This window comes from Schistocerca gregaria, chromosome X (assembly GCF_023897955.1).
Source record: "Schistocerca gregaria isolate iqSchGreg1 chromosome X, iqSchGreg1.2, whole genome shotgun sequence".
NCBI classification, from domain to species: domain Eukaryota; kingdom Metazoa; phylum Arthropoda; class Insecta; order Orthoptera; family Acrididae; genus Schistocerca; species Schistocerca gregaria.
The window spans coordinates 173,804,044-173,826,336 of NC_064931.1; the positions used below are offsets into that span (position 1 = coordinate 173,804,044).

Below are 22,293 nucleotides of genomic sequence, written 5' to 3' on the forward strand. Positions count from 1 at the left end.
TCCATAGAGACACCGCAGATACTGATTTAGATCGCGCCCGATGGGGTCTTGCTTCTCTGCTGGTTCTTATTAACCAAGTCGGGAACAGTCAAACCGGCAATGCCAACGCCGCGGATGCTTCGTTCCGCAAGCGAGTTGCGTCACCTACGCGACAATTTATCTTTAGCAATCAGACGCTAACCGCCAGTGTAAAAGGAGGTAAGGAGTACTGTGTCTTCCGTAGAGACACCGCAGATACTGATTTAGATCGCGCCCGATGGGGTCTTGTTTCTCTGCTGGTTCTTATTAACCAAGTCGGGAACAGTCAAGCCGGCAATGCCAACGCCGCGGATGCTTCGTTCCGCAAGCGAGTTGCGTCACCTACGCGACAATTTATCTTTAGCAATCAGACGCTCACCGCCAGTGTAAAAGGAGGTAAGGAGTACTGTGTCTTCCGTAGAGACACCGCAGATACTGATTTAGATCGCGCCCGATGGGGTCTTGTTTCTCTGCTGGTTCTTATTAACCAAGTCGGGAACAGTCAAGCCGGCAATGCCAACGCCGCGGATGCTTCGTTCCGCAAGCGAGTTGCGTCACCTACGCGACAATTTATCTTTAGCAATCAGACGCTCACCGCCAGTGTAAAAGGAGGTAAGGAGTACTGTGTCTTCCGTAGAGACACCGCAGATACTGATTTAGATCGCGCCCGATGGGGTCTTGTTTCTCTGCTGGTTCTTATTAACCAAGTCGGGAACAGTCAAGCCGGCAATGCCAACGCCGCGGATGCTTCGTTCCGCAAGCGAGTTGCGTCACCTACGCGACAATTTATCTTTAGCAATCAGACGCTCACCGCCAGTGTAAAAGGAGGTAAGGAGTACTGTGTCTTCCGTAGAGACACCGCAGATACTGATTTAGATCGCGCCCGATGGGGTCTTGTTTCTCTGCTGGTTCTTATTAACCAAGTCGGGAACAGTCAAGCCGGCAATGCCAACGCCGCGGATGCTTCGTTCCGCAAGCGAGTTGCGTCACCTACGCGACAATTTATCTTTAGCAATCAGACGCTCACCGCCAGTGTAAAAGGAGGTAAGGAGTACTGTGTCTTCCGTAGAGACACCGCAAATACTGATTTAGATCGCGCCCGATGGGGTCTTGCTTCTCTGCTGGTTCTTATTAACCAAGTCGGGAACAGTCAAACCGGCAATGCCAACGCCGCGGATGCTTCGTTCCGCAAGCGAGTTGCGTCACCTACGCGACAATTTATCTTTAGCAATCAGACGCTCACCGCCAGTGTAAAAGGAGGTAAGGAGTACTGTGTCTTCCATAGAGACACCGCAGATACTGATTTAGATCGCGCCCGATAGGGTCTTGCTTCTCTGCTGGTTCTTATTAACCAAGTCGGCAACAGTCAAGCCGGCAATGCCAACGCCGCGGATGCTTCGTTCCGCAAGCGAGTTGCGTCACCTACGCGACAATTTATCTTTAGCAATCAGACGCTCACCGCCAGTGTAAAAGGAGGTAAGGAGTACTGTGTCTTCCGTAGAGACACCGCAAATACTGATTTAGATCGCGCCCGATGGGGTCTTGCTTCTCTGCTGGTTCTTATTAACCAAGTCGGGAACAGTCAAACCGGCAATGCCAACGCCGCGGATGCTTCGTTCCGCAAGCGAGTTGCGTCACCTACGCGACAATTTATCTTTAGCAATCAGACGCTCACCGCCAGTGTAAAAGGAGGTAAGGAGTACTGTGTCTTCCGTAGAGACACCGCAGATACTGATTTAGATCGCGCCCGATGGGGTCTTGTTTCTCTGCTGGTTCTTATTAACCAAGTCGGGAACAGTCAAGCCGGCAATGCCAACGCCGCGGATGCTTCGTTCCGCAAGCGAGTTGCGTCACCTATGCGACAATTTATCTTTAGCAATCAGACGCTCACCGCCAGTGTAAAAGGAGGTAAGGAGTACTGTGTCTTCCGTAGAGACACCGCAGATACTGATTTAGATCGCGCCCGATGGGGTCTTGCTTCTCTGCTGGTTCTTATTAACCAAGTCGGGAACAGTCAAGCCGGCAATGCCAACGCCAAGGATGCTTCGTTCCGCAAGCGAGTTGCGTCACCTACGCGACAATTTATCTTTAGCAATCAGACGCTCACCGCCAGTGTAAAAGGAGGTAAGGAGTACTGTGTCTTCCGTAGAGACACCGCAAATACTGATTTAGATCGCGCCCGATGGGGTCTTGCTTCTCTGCTGGTTCTTATTAACCAAGTCGGGAACAGTCAAACCGGCAATGCCAACGCCGCGGATGCTTCGTTCCGCAAGCGAGTTGCGTCACCTACGCGACAATTTATCTTTAGCAATCAGACCCTCACCGCCAGTGTAAAAGGAGGTAAGGAGTACTGTGTCTTCCGTAGAGACACCGCAGATACTGATTTAGATCGCGCCCGATAGGGTCTTGCTTCTCTGCTGGTTCTTATTAACCAAGTCGGCAACAGTCAAGCCGGCAATGCCAACGCCGCGGATGCTTCGTTCCGCAAGCGAGTTGCGTCACCTACGCGACAATTTATCTTTAGCAATCAGACGCTCACCGCCAGTGTAAAAGGAGGTAAGGAGTACTGTGTCTTCCGTAGAGACACCGCAAATACTGATTTAGATCGCGCCCGATGGGGTCTTGCTTCTCTGCTGGTTCTTATTAACCAAGTCGGGAACAGTCAAACCGGCAATGCCAACGCCGCGGATGCTTCGTTCCGCAAGCGAGTTGCGTCACCTACGCGACAATTTATCTTTAGCAATCAGACGCTCACCGCCAGTGTAAAAGGAGGTAAGGAGTACTGTGTCTTCCGTAGAGACACCGCAGATACTGATTTAGATCGCGCCCGATGGGGTCTTGTTTCTCTGCTGGTTCTTATTAACCAAGTCGGGAACAGTCAAGCCGGCAATGCCAACGCCGCGGATGCTTCGTTCCGCAAGCGAGTTGCGTCACCTACGCGACAATTTATCTTTAGCAATCAGACGCTCACCGCCAGTGTAAAAGGAGGTAAGGAGTACTGTGTCTTCCATAGAGACACCGCAGATACTGATTTAGATCGCGCCCGATAGGGTCTTGCTTCTCTGCTGGTTCTTATTAACCAAGTCGGCAACAGTCAAGCCGGCAATGCCAACGCCGTGGATGCTTCGTTCCGCAAGCGAGTTGCGTCACCTACGCGACAATTTATCTTTAGCAATCAGACGCTCACCGCCAGTGTAAAAGAAGATAAGGAGTACTGTGTCTTCCGTAGAGACACCGCAGATACTGATTTAGATCGCGCCCGATAGGGTCTTGCTTCTCTGCTGGTTCTTATTAACCAAGTCGGGAACAGTCAAGCCGGCAATGCCAACGCCGCGGATGCTTCGTTCCGCAAGCGAGTTGCGTCACCTACGCGACAATTTATCTTTAGCAATCAGACGCTCACCGCCAGTGTAAAAGGAGGTAAGGAGTACTGTGTCTTCCGTAGAGACACCGCAGGTACTGATTTAGATCGCGCCCGATGGGGTCTTGCTTCTCTGCTGGTTCTTATTAACCAAGTCGGGAACAGTCAAGCCGGCAATGCCAACGCCGCGGATACTTCGTTCCGCAAGCGAGTTGCGTCACCTACGCGACAATTTATCTTTAGCAATCAGACGCTCACCGCCAGTGTAAAAGGAGGTAAGGAGTACTGTGTCTTCCGTAGAGACACCGCAGATACTGATTTAGATCGCGCCCAGTGGGGTCTTGCTTCTCTGCTGGCTCTTATTAACCAAGTCGGGAACAGTCAAGCCGGCAATGCCAACGCCGCGGATGCTTCGTTCCGCAAGCGAGATGCATCACCTACGCGACAATTTATCTTTAGCAATCAGACGCTAACCGCCAGTGTAAAAGGAGGTAAGGAGTAGTGTGTCTTCCGTAGAGACACCGCAGATACTGATTTAGATCGCGCCCGATGGGGTCTTGCTTCTCTGCTGGCTCTTATTAACCAAGTCGGGAACAGTCAAGCCGGCAATGCCAACGCCGCGGATGCTTCGTTCCGCAAGCGAGTTGCGTCACCTACGCGACAATTTATCTTTAGCAATCAGACGCTCACTGCCAGTGTAAAAGGAGGTAAGGAGTACTGTGTCTTCCATAGAGACACCGCAGATACTGATTTAGATCGCGCCCGATAGGGTCTTGCTTCTCTGCTGGTTCTTATTAACCAAGTCGGCAACAGTCAAGCCGGCAATGCCAACGCCGCGGATGCTTCGTTCCGCAAGCGAGTTGCGTCACCTACGCGACAATTTATCTTTAGCAATCAGACGCTCACCGCCAGTGTAAAAGGAGGTAAGGAGTACTGTGTCTTCCGTAGAGACACCGCAGATACTGATTTAGATCGCGCCCGATGGGGTCTTGTTTCTCTGCTGGTTCTTATTAACCAAGTCGGGAACAGTCAAGCCGGCAATGCCAACGCCGCGGATGCTTCGTTCCGCAAGCGAGTTGCGTCACCTACGCGACAATTTATCTTTAGTAATCAGACGCTCACCGCCAGTGTAAAAGGAGGTAAGGAGTACTGTGTCTTCCATAGAGACACCGCAGATACTGATTTAGATCGCGCCCGATAGGGTCTTGCTTCTCTGCTGGTTCTTATTAACCAAGTCGGCAACAGTCAAGTCGGCAATGCCAACGCCGTGGATGCTTCGTTCCGCAAGCGAGTTGCGTCACCTACGCGACAGTTTATCTTTAGCAATCAGACGCTCACCGCCAGTGTAAAAGAAGATAAGGAGTACTGTGTCTTCCGTAGAGACACCGCAGATATTGATTTAGATCGCGCCCGATGGGGTCTTGCTTCTCTGCTGGTTCTTATTAACCAAGTCGGGAACAGTCAAGCCGGCAATGCCAACGCCGCGGATGCTTCGTTCCGCAAGCGAGTTGCGTCACCTACGCGACAATTTATCTTTAGCAATCAGACGCTCACCGCCAGTGTAAAAGGAGGTAAGGAGTACAGTGTCTTCCGTAGAGACACCGCAGGTACTGATTTAGATCGCGCCCGATGGGGTCTTGCTTCTCTGCTGGTTCTTATTAACCAAGTCGGGAACAGTCAAGCCGGCAATGCCAATGCCGCGGATACTTCGTTCCGCAAGCGAGTTGCGTCACCTATGCGACAATTTATCTTTAGCAATCAGACGCTCACCGCCAGTGTAAAAGGAGGTAAGGAGTACTGTGTCTTCCGTAGAGACACCGCAGGTACTGATTTAGATCGCGCCCGATGGGGTCTTGCTTCTCTGCTGGTTCTTATTAACCAAGTCGGGAACAGTTAAGCCGGCAATGCCAACGCCGCGGATGCTTCGTTCCGCAAGCGAGTTGCATCACCTACGCGACAATTTATCTTTAGCAATCAGACGCTAATCGCCAGTGTAAAAGGAGGTAAGGAGTAGTGTGTCTTCCGTAGAGACACCGCAGATACTGATTTAGATCGCGCCCGATGGGGTCTTGCTTCTCTGCTGGCTCTTATTAACCAAGTCGGGAACAGTCAAGCCGGCAATGCCAACGCCGCGGATGCTTCGTTCCGCAAGCGAGTTGCGTCACCTACGCGACAATTTATCTTTAGCAATCAGACGCTCACTGCCAGTGTAAAAGGAGGTAAGGAGTACTGTGTCTTCCATAGAGACACCGCAGATACTGATTTAGATCGCGCCCGATAGGGTCTTGCTTCTCTGCTGGTTCTTATTAACCAAGTCGGCAACAGTCAAGCCGGCAATGCCAACGCCGCGGATGCTTCGTTCCGCAAGCGAGTTGCGTCACCTATGCGACAATTTATCTTTAGCAATCAGACGCTCACCGCCAGTGTAAAAGGAGGTAAGGAGTACTGTGTCTTCCGTAGAGACACCGCAGGTACTGATTTAGATCGCGCCCGATGGGGTCTTGCTTCTCTGCTGGTTCTTATTAACCAAGTCGGGAACAGTTAAGCCGGCAATGCCAACGCCGCGGATGCTTCGTTCCGCAAGCGAGTTGCGTCACCTACGCGACAATTTATCTTTAGCAATCAGACGCTCACCGCCAGTGTAAAAGGAGGTAAGGAGTACAGTGTCTTCCGTAGAGACACCGCAGGTACTGATTTAGATCGCGCCCGATGGGGTCTTGCTTCTCTGCTGGTTCTTATTAACCAAGTCGGGAACAGTCAAGCCGGCAATGCCAACGCCGCGGATACTTCGTTCCGCAAGCGAGTTGCGTCACCTATGCGACAATTTATCTTTAGCAATCGGACGCTCACCGCCAGTGTAAAAGGAGGTAAGGAGTACTGTGTCTTCCGTAGAGACACCGCAGATACTGATTTAGATCGCGCCCGATGGGGTCTTGCTTCTCTGCTGGCTCTTATTAACCAAGTCGGGAACAGTCAAGCCGGCAATGCCATCGCCGCGGATGCTTCGTTCCGCAAGCGAGTTGCATCACCTACGCGACAATTTATCTTTAGCAATCAGACGCTAACCGCCAGTGTAAAAGGAGGTAAGGAGTACTGTGTCTTCCGTAGAGACACCGCAGATACTGATTTAGATCGCGCCCGATGGGGTCTTGCTTCTCTGCTGGTTCTTATTAACCAAGTCGGGAACAGTCAAGCCGGCAATGCCATCGCCGCGGATGCTTCGTTCCGCAAGCGAGTTGCGTCACCTACGCGACAATTTATCTTTAGCAATCAGACGCTAACCGCGAGTGTAAAAGGAGGTAAGGAGTACTGTGTCTTCCGTAGAGACACCGCAGATTCTGATTTAGATCGCGCCCGATGGGGTCTTGCTTCTCTGCTGGTTCTTATTAACCAAGTCGGCAACAGTCAAGCCGGCAATGCCAACGCCGCGGATGCTTCGTTCCGCAAGCGAGTTGCATCACCTATGCGACAATTTATCTTTAGCAATCAGACGCTCACCGCCAGTGTAAAAGGAGGTAAGGAGTACTGTGTCTTCCGTAGAGACACCGCAGATTCTGATTTAGATCGCGCCCGATGGGGTCTTGCTTCTCTGCTGGTTCTTATTAACCAAGTCGGCAACAGTCAAGTCGGCAATGCCAACGCCGCGGATGCTTCGTTCCGCAAGCGAGTTGCATCACCTATGCGACAATTTATCTTTAGCAATCAGACGCTCACCGCCAGTGTAAAAGGAGGTAAGGAGTACTGTGTCTTCCGTAGAGACACCGCAGATACTGATTTAGATCGCGCCCGATAGGGTCTTGCTTCTGTGCAGGTTCTTATTAACCAAGTCGGGAACAGTCAAGCCGGCAATGCCAACGCCGCGGATGCTTCGTTCCGCAAGCGAGTTGCGTCACCCACGCGACAATTTATCTTTAGCAATCAGATGCTCACCGATCTGTAAGGCTCTCAAAAGGCCAAATGCACCGTTAAATTACGTCACCTGGTCGTCTGAAGACCGTAGAGCCACTACAGGAGGAGGATTCTTCATACGCCGTGGCTGAAGAGGACGTACCAGCATCTCAGGAAGTGACAGCAGAATTGCGAGAAGCCCCGAAACCGATAAAACAACAACTTCTAGAGAGGCAGTACTCTGGCTAATACCTCGCACTCTTCCATAAACTGAGGGACGTCGTCGACCGGCATGTCTTGCAAGTCAAGCCAACTGGGAAAGATTTACATAAGAGTTACCCCCTACAAGGTAGCGGAATTTTATTTCCAGAATAACTTCACGTTTTACACCTTAGCAACAGTCCCTACCAAGCCCGTTGAAATTGTCCTAAGGGACCTTCAACATGGATCTGAAAAAACATCCTGAACTTCCTAGTTGAGCTGGTTCTACCACCCATACGGTGACTCGCGTCAGATCTTCGAAAACTTGCTCTGCGACTCCACTGTTCTCAGTAGTGGCCCTGGACACAGAGTTCGATGTTGAATCCTTTGCATCAACCCTCTTTGGCCGTACAACTGCTCCACTGCTGCCACACTCGCAGCCTGCTCAGCAACCTCTGCATCTTCAGGAACTCGTCTGGAACAAGACACTTCCACTTCATCGTGAACACGAGACAAACAGCAACTACATCAACGACAACGATTCCGTGGGCTTAGCAATGTAACTGCAATCAACATCAGCAGTAATCGCAATCCTAGCAGTAATGCTACAGATCCTTCTGCTCTTGCCCCACCTGTGGCTGCAGGCGCCTGCTTATCCAGTGACCTCGTCACCCTAATGATGACGCTCACCAGAATGATGAACACTCTCCTTTACCCTGTCCGAGGTTTAAAGCAAATACCAGTGCGCCGACCGAGTAGGCGCACTTCGCGTCAAACACAGTTCTATGTGGAGAGGAAGTGGGCGCTTTCTTCACAAGAAAAATCAGATACCAACACAGCAGGACGGCGACGTCATTAGTGAGTCTACTGCAAAGGCCGACGCTTTAGCTGACGTCTTCGCCGCCAATTTCACTGCGGTGGATCATCCTTTTGATACCAATCGCATCGCTATGATTCCTAAGTGGCTTCCATAACTCCTGGAGAAATGTGATGCACTAGACCACAGCTCTTCTCAGGACATCCGCAATAAACTGAAACACTACTTAACCTAAATTATCCTAAGGACAAACACACATACCCATGCCCAAGGGAGGACTCGAACCTCCGCCGGGACCAGCCGCACAGTCCATGACTGCAGCGCCTAAGACCGCTCGCCTAATCCCGCGAGGCACTTTATGAAGCCCCTTGCATTTTATACTCTGAAGGTTACCTGAGAAACTTAGAAATTGGTAAACAAGTTAAATTTCTAGCAAAATATTTTTTCGGTGGCAGGAGGTTTCACGATCACCGTGAAACTATGCGACCGCACTCCTCGCTCCACCGCTTCCTTCATCTCACTATGATTTCCCTAATCTAGGCAAATGCTGGAATGCTTCCTTTGCGAGGGAACGGCCGATTTCTTCACCCATCCTTAAATAAAACAATCCCAGATTGCGGTCTGTCTCTGCTAACCTCGTTCTCGACGAGACGTTAAACCCTAATCTTCCTTCCTCTTTGATTTCTCTGAGGCGCAGTCGAACAATGTTAATAGATAGTGGAGGGAGGGTAGTGGCGTGAGAAAGTTAAAACAACTTTAACTTTTGGTGGCATGGCAAAAAGTGGCTACAGTAGCGTGGCAAAATTGGAATATGGGTGTTTTCCAGATGCAACATTGCTGACACTAGTCGACTGACGGCACTTGAATTTTGTGTAGAAACACAACTTAAAGCACCAAGACAAGGCGACAGTGTCTCAGTTTGTCAGTGAAAAGCACTTTTTCTTCTTAGTTCAAGGAATGTGATTATTTTACGATGTACGAGGTGTGTGAGACAAGTAATGAGACTGATAACACAGCGAGCGATCTGGAAACGCTGTGTTGTTCTACTTCTGTAGACCGGTGTGTTCACCCCTTCCAGAGGTTCTGCCCCAGTTTCAGCTCCGTACAGTCAACATGTGATTTTTGAGAGCGCCATCAACGAAGTTGTGTTTTTGTTGTGTGTTACGAAAATGCAACAGCGGAATTTAGAGCAATGTTATGGAACCAAGTTTTGTGTTTAACCTGGGGAATCCACGAATGTGATCTTGGAAAAGTTGAAGCAGGCCTGTGGGGAACATTCCTTATCAAGAGCTAAAATTTTTCGTTGGCGCGTAAAATTTTTGGAAAGTCGAGAACACGTTGAAGGTGAACATCACTCAGGGGGACTTGTAACTTCAAAAACTGACGAAAACGTTGAACGTATGAGAGGGTCGTAATGTGCATCCCTTGTTGTTTTGCGTGGCACTATCACAGCACAGGCCTACATTGATGTTTTGAGCATCTTCTTTCTTCCCACTGTTGAAGAGCAATTCGAGAATGGCGACTGCATCTTTCAACACGATCGAGCACCAGTTCATAATGTACGGCCTGTGGCGGAGTTGTTACACGACAATAACATCCCTGTAATGGATTGGCCTGCACAGAGTCCTGACCTGAATCACCTTTGGGATGTTTTGGAACGCCAACTTCGTGCCAGGCCTCACCGACCGACACCGATACCTCTCCTCAGTGCAGCATTCCGTGAAGAATGTCAAGTGTTTTACAAAGATATCCTTGAAATGCTCAGGAAAAGCGTGAATCGCGTGAGACCAGACATTCCAGACAAGTCGATACTGCATCATGACAACGATCCATGTCACAAGACCACTTCCACCACGGAATTTTTTACCTCAAAAGGCATTCCTGTTGTTTTAGAGTTCCCCTATTCACCTGATCTGAGTCCTTCTTGCTTTTTCTTTTCCCGAAATTGAAAAAGTCTTAATAAATGACGTCATTTTGGGACTCTAGAGGACATTCAAAAGATTATGTCAACATGTTAAAGGCCCTACAAGTTGAAGCCTTTCAGTGCTGCTACAAAGCCTGGGGATGACGACTCCGCCGGTGTATAGCTGCTGAAGGGAAGTACTTTGAAGGGGACAATAGCGTTGTTTGAAAAATTAGAAATTTTTGTAGATAAAATATCAGTCATTACTTTTCTCGCACTCCTCATAGTCCCCTGTAAGGTAAGCACTTTCTCTGCGGCTTCTCATGTGAGTACTTTCCGTTCCTAGAATCTATCTTTCTTTCTTTTGCTACTGCCTTTATCCCACACTGTGCGCAGGGTCGGCTGGGTTAAGTACGGATTTGGCATGGTTCACTTTAAGGGGTGGTCGGATACCCTTCCTGCCGCCAACCCATAACCCCTAGGACGGACTGTCTGCGTCTAGTATAAATCGTGAAATAATGTGAATGTGTTCCCAATGTCTGCGAGTCGTGTAACTGAGGCGGGGCGTGGGGACAAGCCCGATATTCACCTAGTAGAATGTGGAAAACCGCCTAAAAACCATATCTAGGCAGGCAGGCAGGCCGGCACACCGGACGTCGTCGTTAATCCGCCGGGTCGGCGCTCGGACCCGAGTCCAGGAAGCAGCGCGTTACCGCTCTCGGCTATCCTGGCGGTCCTACTTTCCCTTCCTAGAATATGATTCTGAATATCAGTTGGATGAGATAAGCGTCGCTGAAGCAGCTGGTTGTTCGGTCCGCAGCCGTTCGCGCTGAACGCTCCGGGCAGGCAATGGATCTTCGGCGGCGACCTGACACGGGTGGAGGGGCGGTCCACGCGGCCCTTCTGGGCGCTGCTGTTCTCAGACCTGCTGCTGCTGGCCACCGTCTCCAGAGACCGCGTCCTCTTCGTCACCGAGGAGCCCGTCCCTCTCCTCTCCGTCTCGCAGGCGTGCTTCAATATCAGGAAAAAAGGTACCTATCACCATTTGTCTAGACACTGCTATACTGAACCTGCCTACATAGTATCTGCAGATATAGAGTAAGTTTTTGACAATATTGACAGTATGAAGGTTCATCTGAGCTTCTGACATTCTTCTGTGGCTGTCACAATGATCCGCATCGGTAGGACTGGCCTGTAGTCAGATCGCTTCCCACGGACTTATATCCATATTTATTTCAAAAATGGATGTACACTACTGGCCATTAAAATTGCTACACCAAGAACAAATGCAGTTGATGACCGGGTATCCATTGGAGACGTATATTATACTAGAAATGACATGTGATTACATTTTCACTCAATTTGGGTGCATAGATCCTGAAAAATCAGTACCCAGAACAACAACTTCTGGCCGTAATAATGGCCTTGATACGCCTGGGTATTGAGTCAACAAGAGCTCCGATGGCGTGTACAGGTACAGCTACCCATGCAGCTTCAACACGATACCACAGTTCATCAAGAGTAGTGACTGGCGTATTGTGACGAGCCAGTTACTCGGCCACCATTGACCAGACGTTTTCAATTGGTGAGAGATCTGGAGGATGTACCGGCCAGGGCAGCAGTCGAACATTTTCTGTATCCAGAAAGGCACGTACAGGACCTGCAACATGCGGTCGTGCATTATCCTGATGAAATGTAGGGTTTCGAAGGGATCGAATGAAGGGTAGAGCCACGGGTCGTAACACATCTGAAATGTGACGTCCACTGTTCAAAGTGCCGTCAATGCAAACAAGAGGTGACCGAGACGTGTAACCAATGGCACCCCATACCATCACGGCGGATGATACGCCAGTATGGCGATGACGAATATACGCTTCTCATGTGCGTTCACCGCGATGTCGCCAAACACGGATGCGACCATCATGATGCTGCAATCAGAACCTGGATTCATCCGAATAAATGACGTTTTGCCATTCGTGCACCCAGGTTCGTCGTTGAGTACACCATCGCAGGCACTCCTGTCTGTGATGCAGCGTCAAGGGTAACCGCAGCCGTGGTCTCCGAGATGTAGTCCATGCTGCTGCAAACTTCGTCGAACTGTTCGTGCAGATGGTTGTTGCCTTGCAAACGCCCCATCTGTTGACTCAGGGATCGAGACGTGGCTGCACGTTCCAGCCATGAGGATGAGATGCCTGTCATCTCAACTGCTAGTGATACGAGGCCGTTGGGATCCAGCACGGCGTTCCGTATTACCCTCCTGAACCCACCGATTCCATATTCTGCTAACAGTCATTGGATCTCGACCAACGCGAGCAGCAATGTCGCGATACGATAAACCGCAATCGCGATAGGCTACAATCCGACCCTTATCAAAGTCGGAAACGTGATGGTACGCATTTCTCCTCCTTGCACGAGGCATCACAACAACGTTTCACCAGGCAATGCCGGTCAACTGCTGTTTTTGTATGAGAAATTGATTGGAAACTTTCTTCATGTCATCACGTTGTAGGTGTCGCCACCGGCGCTAACCTTCTGTGAATGCTCTGAAAAGCTAATCATTTGCATATCACAGCACCTTCATCCTGTCGGTTAAATTTCGCGTCTGCAGCACGTCATCTTCGTGGTGTAGCAATTTTAATGGCCAGTAGTGTACTTGTACAGGGTGTCTCAAACCTTTTGGGTCAAACTGAAACAAGTGATAGTAGCCCCACAACCGATTATATTGAGACAGGGAATCAGTGGGCGGAAGTGCTTGTTTAATGTGTCATGAACATACACAGTGTACACTGCATAATAAGATCTACTAATAGGATTTTATCTGCTGCCTCCCTGTTTGACTGGTCCACGTTACGTGGTGTTTCTGAGAGATGTGCTGCCACAGCTCCTTACAATTGTACCCCTTGTTGTCAGCGACAGGATGTGGTTTCAGCACAACAGTGCAGCAGCCCACTTTGATGTTAATGTCTGCGAGCACCTGAATAACAGGTACCCTCATTGTTGGATTGGGAGGGGAGATCCTGTCCCATGGCCAGCCGGATCTCACACCTTTGGACTTTTTCTCTGGGATAACGTCAAGACCTTGGTATGAAACCACCATAGAAACGGATGAAGACATGCTTGCTAGCGTCCAAGCTGCCTCGCTCCTAATACAACAGACACCAGGAATCTTTGAGAGGGTGCGGCATAACTTCATCAGCCACTGCTAGGCAAGTATTGAGACTGGCGGTCATCACTTTGAACAGTTACTATGAGCTGTGTTGTTTTTAAGTGGTGTATGATCTGTATGTCCACAACACAATACATATGTGTTGCAGACCATTGTTTTCCTATCTCGATATAATCGGTTGTGGACACACTATTACCTGTTTCTGTTTGACCCAAAAGGTGTGAAACACCCTTTACATGCCTGTCTGTATGTATGTAAGTGTTACATCTCCTCCTAGGCCTCTGGACAATTTCAACCGAACATGGTACACGTATCACTTACTGTTCTGAAAAGAATGGCTGTGGAGGTAGACTCACTTAGCTATCAGAGGTGTGAAAAAGTAGTGCAACTCACGACGCGCGAATACGCATGATTAAGTCATTCAGTATCAGAGGATGAGATCGTTTAGTGACTTGAAATAAACTTTACAGATAAATTCAAAGGTTTGCGAAACTTTTTCTCGTTGGCGATCCCCACAATGTGATACAAGGAAAAAAGTTTATCGCTTGCTACATTTTCGCTGTTCATGTAGTAAAACTGCGGCAAGAAGCACGACGCTTTAATTGATTACTTTTGTACTACTAACCATACTCATGGCACAGTCTTTAGACATTATTTACATGTGTGTGTGTGGTCTTCAGTCCTGAGACTGGTTTGATGCAGCTCTCCATGCTACTCTATCCTGTGCAAGCTTCTTCATCTCCCAGTACTTACTACAACCTACATCCTTCTGAATCTGCTTAGTGTATTCATCTCTCGGTCTCCCTCTACGATTTTTACCCTCCACGCTGCCCTCCAATGCTAAATTTGTGATCCCTTGATGTCTCAAAACATGTCCTACCAACCGATCCCTTCTTTTAGTCAAGTTGTGCCACAAACTCCTCTTCTCCCCAATTCTATTCAATACCTCCTCATTAGTTATGTGATCTACCCATCTAATCTTCAGCATTCTTCTGTAGCACCACATTTCGAAAGCTTCTATTCGTTTTTTGTCAAAACTATTTATCATCCATGTTTCATTTCCATACATGGCTACACTCCATACAAATACTTTCAGAAATGAGTTCCTGACACTTAAATCTATACTCCATGTTAACAAATTTCTCTTCTTCAGAAACGCTTTCCTGGCCATTGCCAGTCTACATTTTGTATCCTCTCTACTTCGAGCATCAGCAGTTATTTTACTCCCGAAATAGCAAAACTCCTTTACTACTTTAAGTGTCTCATTTCCTAATCTAATTCCCTCAGCGTCAGCCGATTTAATTTGATATACACCACTGAACGTGTCACTAAACTTATATCATTTTACGACACATAGGACAGGAAAAACGACGTCATAAACATTGGCCTACGCAAAAATGAAACTACAGGGCATCAAATACTGAGATGCGTGAAAAACAGTGGCATTATGCATGACGTTTTGATTTATTACTTCATCACTATTTATTCTATGGGGTGCACGTACAAAACTATACAGTTATCCGAAACATACACTATGTGATCAAAAGTGTCCGGTCACCCACAAGAACATACGTTTTTCATATTAGGTGCATTGTGCTGCCACCTACTGCGAGGTACTCCATATCAGCGGCCTCAGTAGTCATTAGACATCGTGAGAGAACAAAACGGGGCAATCCGCGGACTCACGGACTTCGAACGTGGTCAGCTGATTGAGTGTCACTTGTGTCATACGTCTGTACGCGAGATTTTCACACTCCTAAATATGCCTAGATCCACTGTTTCCAATGTGATAGTGAAGTGGAACCGTGAAGGAATACGTACAGCACAAAAGCGTACAGGTCGACCTCATATGTTGACTGACAGAGACCGTTTACAGCTGAAGACGGTCGTAATGTGCACCCCTTGTTGTTTTGCGTGGCACCATCACAGCACAGGCCTACATTGATGTTTTGAGCACCTTCTTATTTCCCACTTTTGAAGAGCAATTCTAGGGTGGCGACTGCATCTTTCAACACGATCGAACACCTGTTCATAATGCACGGCCTGTGGCGGAGTGGTTACACGACAATAACATTCCTGTAATGGACTGGCCTGCACAGAGTCCTGACCTGAATCCCATACAACGTCTTTGAGATGTTTTGGAACGCCGACTTCGATCCAGGCCTCACCGACCGGCATCGATACCTCTCCTCAGTGCAGCACTCTGTCAAGAATAGGCTGCCATTCTCCAAGAAACCTTCCAGCACTTGACTGAACGTAAACCTGCGAGAGTGGAAGCTGTCTCAAGGCTAAGGGTGGGCCAACACCATACTGAATTCCAGCATTACCGATGGAGGGCGCCACGAACTTGTGAGTCATTTCCAGCCCGGTGTCGGGATACTTTTGATCACATAGTGTAGTTCAGGAGATATGACGATAAATACTTAGATGCGTGAAAAACTGTGACATCATGAATGACGTTTCAATTAACATAATTCACACGTATTTGTGCACAATTTCACTTGTATCTCTAGAGAAGTTCATCCTGTAGTTTCATTTTTACTTAGCTCAATGTTTATAACGTCGTATCTCCTTAACTGTGCGCTGCCGAATGATATAATTTTGCAGGTATATCCAGTGGTATACGTGGCCACTGTCTGCGAAATGTGTTGCGAATAGAGTTTGTAGCAAGGAAGTGAGAAATTGGAACCTTGGGTCTGACACTGAAAAGTTTTACTGCATGAACAGCGAAAGTGTATACTTTAACACAAAAAAAGACACCACGATGAAATTATCCGAATGGGACGGAAGTCGGTAGCTGTGTTGTACAGTCGTGGACAAAACGAGCGAGACCCCTCGCCTTTTCGTAATGTTGATCCGCTGCTACACAGCATAACAGCCAAGGAGACGAAGTGCTGCCAACATGCTATGCACATGCGTGAAATTGACAAACTATCCCAAATTTGTCAGGCTGTTTTCAATCATGTGTAAGATTTTATTAATACTGATTAGTGTGTTAAACACAACACGTAAATATAAGATATAAATGAAAGAAGAAACGCAAATTAGTATGAACTGTACTAATAAAAATTTCAGCTTATCGAGATAACATAACTGTTCTAGTAAGACAAAGTACCCCAGATCGTTGCGAATTAGCAAAATATTATGCTTATTCGGCCGCGAAACGGTTTATGTCAACTTTCAGACCAGTCATAGTGGATTACCGTTGCTGACCTACCATGAAAGTGTGCAAATTTAGCAATGCGTGAACATTCATAACAAAATTCAGTTAAAAATCATTCAGTGCCACACGTAAGTCAATTCAGTTATTGACAGAAGCGGAAAAAGGAAGGTAGTAACAAGTATGAAATTCTACAAGAGTTTCATATTGATATCCACAGGGCGCCAGTACAGAATAAAGATAGAAATAAAACGTATTGGGGGCGCGAAAATTTCTTAAAATTACTTTACTGATAGTCTATCTGCCTCCATCGAGATTAGAAACAAAAACAAACCAGATCTCCCCTGCAGTAGCAAACACCTTTCACTACGCTAGAAGACAACGCAGGCAAAAACCCTCTGTTATTACCCCAGACATGAATTTCGCAATGAAAATAGCAAAATGATCTGCAATTTCTGTTGCATAGAGCTTTATGGACTCTAAAACATGAATTTTCTACCTCTATGTCACCGCTTATGTGACAATCATTCGGGATGTTTATCTAAACAACAAAATACTGCTATTAGCGAGTAACGGCAACGGGTTCTACACAATGCTCGTGACTACTTTGAAGGACAGTAACAGGTGCAAACATGTAACTCTTTTCTTTCGGTTGTGAATAAATAGTTGCCACTATTTAAGTTCCAACCCTCGTATAGTCTTACATATGATTGAAAACAGTCTGACAAAGTTTGGATACTTTGTCAATTTCACGCCTGTGCATAGTGTGTTAGTAGCACTTCGCCACCTTGCCTGTTATGCTGTGTAGCAGACTTTAAAGCTGTGCGGATCAGCATAACGAAAAGGCGAGGGGTGTCGCTCGTTTTGTCCTCGACTGTACATAACAGACAAACAAATGATTATACTTTCGGAGAAATTGGGTGATCTGTTCAAGGCAAAGAGTTTTCAAAGTTGAACAAGTCAATAACGCGTTGTCCACCTCTCGCCCTTACCTAATCAGTTATTTGGCTTGGCACTGATTGATACAGTTACTGGATTTCCTAGTAGGGAATATCTTGCCACATTCTATCCAACTAAAGAGTTAGATAATAAAATATTGGAGCAGGTTGGAGGGCAACACACATAATGCTCCAAACGTTATCAATTGGGGAGGGAGATCCGGTGACCTTGCTTGCCAAGGTAGGGTTTGGCAAGCGCAAAGACAAGCAGTAGCAACTCTCCCCGTGTGCTGGAAGGCATTACCTTGCTGAAATGTAGGCTCAGGATGGTTTGACATGAAGGGCAACAAACTGGTATGTAGCATCGTATCGCTGGGATGTAAGGGAGCCGCGGATCACAACCAAGAGGTCCTGCTACGAAAAGCAATGGCACTCCAGGCCATCACCCCTTTGTTGTCGGGCTGTATGGTGGGCGACAGACAGTTTGATATCCCACTGTTGTCCGGAGGGGCTCCAGACACGTCTCCGGCCTGGAACCTCATTCACTGCAGTAGAATTATCTTCAGTGATGAGTCCCGCTTCCAAGTTAGCCCCGATGACCAACGAAGAAACCATACGCCCTGACAACCAGGAGTGATGGTTTGCGTGTTATTTCCTTTCATAGCAGGACCGCTCTGGCTGTCATCTTCTGCTCCCTTATAACACAACGGTATATCGGCGATATTCTACGCCCTTCATTTCAAGCCATCCTAGGCTTACATTTCATCAAGATAATGCACGCCCACACCCTCCGAGTGTTTCTATTGCTTGTCTTCGTGCTGGCCAAACCCTACCTTGGCCAGTATGATCGTTTGATCTCACCCCAACGTTTGGAGCATCATGGATAGCCCCGTCCAACCATCAGGGGATTTTGACGATCTAATGCGTCAATTGACATAATACGGTACGATATCCGTCAGGAGAACATCTAACTACTTTGCCAATCAATACCAAGCTGAATAAATGTTTGCATGAGGGTCAGAGTTGAACCAATAGCTTATCGACTTGCTCAGTTTGTGAACCTCTTTCTGTTGAATAAATCATCCATTTTTTCTGAAATAGTAATCATTTGCTTTTCTGAACATGCACATTACATCTACCAATTTCCATCGCTTTATGATGCTTCCTTCGTGGTGGATCGTTCTTTTTATGTCTTGGAGTGTAGTAAGCAATATTTTCTTCCGTTCATCATACTATGTGGGTTTGGCGGGGCAGTCTCGGCGAGAAATAGTTTCGTATGGTTCTATGAGCCTGAAATGATGTATTATGTGTAAAGTTACTTGCAAGTCGCTAAGTGCTCTCATTCTCAAATACAGTCAGGGTAATTTGCGGGTTGTTAGTTACACTGGCCGTTAAAATTGCTACACCATGAAGATGACGTGCTACAGACGCGAAATTTAACCGACAGGAAGGAGATGCTGTTATATGCAAATGATTAGCTTTTCAGAGCATTCACACAAGGTTGGCGCCGGTGGCGACTCCTACAATGTGCTGACATGAGGAAAGTTTCCAACCGATTTCTCATACACAAACAGCAGTTGACCGGCGTTGCCCGGTGAAACGTTGTTGTGATGCCTCGTGTAAGGAGGAGAAATGCGTACCATCATGTTTCCGACTTTGATAAGGGTCGGATTGTAGACTATCGCGATTGCGGTTTATCGTATCGCTACGTTGCTGCTCGCGTTGGTCGAGATCAAATAATTGTTAGCAGAATATGGGATCAGTGGGTTCAGGAGGGTAATACGGAACGCCGTGCTGGATCCCAACGGCCTCGCATCACTAGCAGGTGAGATGACAGGCATCTTATCCGCATGGCTGGAACGTGTAGCCACGTCTCGATCCCTGAGTCAACAGATGGGGCGTTTGCAAGGCAACAACCATCTGCACGAACAGTTCGACGACCTTTGCAGCAGCATGGACTATCTGCTCGGAGACCATGGCTGCGGTTACCCTTGACGCTGCATCACAGACAGGAGCGCCTGCGATGGTGTACTCAACGACGAACCTGGGTGCACGAATGGCAAAACGTCATTTTTTCGGATGAATCCAGGTTCTGTTTACAGCATCACGATGGTTGCATCAGTGTTTGGCAACATCACGGTGAACGCACATTGGAAGCGTGTATTCGTCATCGCCATACTGGCGTATCACCTGGCTTGATGGTATGGGTTACACGTCTCGGTCACCTCTTGTTCGCATTGACGGCACTTTGAACAGTGGACGTTACATTTCAGGTGTGTTACGACCCGTGGCTTTGCCCTTCGTTCGATCCCTGCGAAACCTTACATTTCAACAGGATAATGCTCGACCGCATGTTGCAGGTCCTGTAGGGGCCTTTCTGGATACAGAAAATGTTCGACTGCTGCCATGGCCAGCACATTCTCCAGATCTCTCATCACTTGAAAACGTCTGGTCAATGGTGGCCGAGAACTGGCTCGTCACAATACGCTAGTCATTACTTTTGATGAACTGTGGTATCGTGTTGAAGCTTCATGGGAAGCTGTACTTGTACACGCCATCCAAGCTCTGTTTGACTCAATGCCCAGGCGTATCAAGGCCGTTATTACGGCCAGAGGGGGTTGTTCTGGGTACTGATTTCTCAGGATCTATGCACCCAAACTGTGTGAAAATGTAATCACATGTCAGTTCTGGTATAATATATTTGTCCAATGAATACCCGGTTATATCTGCATTTCTTCTTGGTGTAGCAATTTTAATGGCCAGTAGTGTATAACATTTGAGTTTCTGAGGAAGTCCTTTAAAGTAAGATTATATTTCTCAATGAGTAGATTATGACGGTGTTTTAATTTTTTTTTAATTTCGCACAGTAATCATATGAAATACTGAAAATCAAGTTGTTGTTTCCCCTGAAAGCTGTTAGGTAGGCAACCTACCGTGAAACTGGTAACCCATTTAGAAATATAGACAACGTAATTGTAGTTGAACAAATAATGATTTATATATTTGTGTTGCCATTAGAGACGGAGGTGTGCTCTAAGAGCGTAACATTTTTGGTGCCGGTGGTACGGAAAGTGTGTGTGCGTGCATGTGTGACAGCGACCGAGTTCCGGCTGCTGCTGGACGGCAACGCGGAGGGCGCGGCCAGTCCTGCGGTGGGCGGCTGTGGCCCGGAGCTCAGCCGCCATCCCAAGAAGAACATCCGCAGGCGCACCATCGTGCTCAGGGCTCCGACGCCGGAGCTCAAGGCTGTCTGGCAGAACCTCATACAACGACAGATGTACGTCACACACTTTGTTTTTGCCGCACTCTCTGCACGCTTTAACAACTCACAACTTCCTCCTCACGTACAGGATGTCTAACATTCTGCGCGGTCTCTGTTTGTTCTAAGTCGTGTCTCCCTACCACTTTCGCGCAACGACGCTCTTGGCGTGTTTTTAGGGAATTAACTAGTTTGAACCCGGGACCTGTTGCTGGTAAGGAGACGCCAGACCACACATGACATGTAGAGTTTAGAAGAGTTCAGTGAGACTAGCGATGATATAACCAAATACTTAATGATTTCAGCGTCAGATCCACTGCACTCCCTGTTAAAGAATCTTAATACTAACTAAATTTAGTGGAAGGGGTTCAAGGCTTTCCTATTTTTAGTTAGCTGGTAAAATAACGCCGAAAAAGCAGTTAAGTTTACCATTGGAAATTTTATTCTACTCACAAAAAATTGTTTATAAATTGCACCATTGATAAAAGGAAATGTTTTAACACAGGAAATGTGAACGAATATTCCCTGAATGGGTTTCCAAGTTCTATAATGGATCTAAGTATGATCTATTCCATATCACATCTAGGTTTAAATTAAGTTTCACACAAGATAAAACTATCAAAATGGTCTACAGTGGCCCTCAATTATCTTTAATTACTTATTTAACTTGTCGTAAATTACAGTGGCTGATGTGGCTTCTCAATAATTATATAATAGAAAAATTATCGCGTTTCAGATTTTTACTTCAAGTAGCAAATGTGAATACCATGAGATTCAATTGACGATCGACACTAGTATTACGTAAAAAGGGGGTGTAACAGATGAGACTTTTGCAGTTCTGAGTGAAGCTTTATGCGCTGTTATGCAGCATCGCATGCATTCATTACCTTGTCATTGGTTAGGCAGTGTCAGGGGGCGGCGGGCGGCACAGCTCCATACAGCTCGCCGTCTCGGAAGCAACTCCCTCCCAACTTCTCCTTACTACAATTTACCGAAGTTGGTTTAAAAAAGTTATCTGGCTTTGTTTTCAACTGACCAATCAGTGTCTCAATGTTAACCTTAAGCTCCGCCTACAAAAATTCTGCCTATCCAATGAGAAACATTATACTTTTCGTGGTGGGGCAATGTTTTTAACGTTTGCAACGTAACAGAGACGCGAAAAAGTCTCACGCTAAAACTTGCAGTTAGTGTGGTCCTTTTAGTGTTATCGTAAGATCTATACTGTTCTTTTGAAGGGCTCTATCTTTTAACATGGGCTGGGGGGTGGTCCTGGCGGATGGCTGGCGGCGTGGGTGTCCGTCCCTTATCGTAGGGCCTTCTACCTTAACACGGTTCTGCTCTCGGCTTCTGTTCTCGTTTCTCCCCTCGGAACTGCGTCTGTGTCACGGTGGGAAGGTATGACATGGATTTAGGCATTCTTGTGTTAGTCTGTGGTATTCCATTTGCTCACTCGTTAATCGTATTACTTTGGTTAATTTAATGTCGCGATTTATTCGGAGCTAAGTGACACTGCTGGATTTGCTTATCATTTCAGGGTTCTCATGGAAGGTGTTGGATTTGCCTGACACTTTACAGATGAACC

At 47.4% G+C, this 22,293-nt stretch overlaps 1 protein-coding gene across 1 annotated transcript in view; it reads left to right on the plus strand.

Moving 5' to 3' along the window:
• The window catches only part of LOC126298975 (uncharacterized), a 974,877-nt gene that overhangs the window by 631,595 nt on the left and 320,989 nt on the right, over positions 1–22,293 (plus strand). The window contains exons 13-14 of the mRNA XM_049990596.1: positions 11,009–11,219; positions 20,549–20,729. Coding sequence (XP_049846553.1) covers positions 11,009–11,219; positions 20,549–20,729 — 392 coding nt within the window. The remainder of the gene's footprint in view (positions 1–11,008; positions 11,220–20,548; positions 20,730–22,293) is intronic.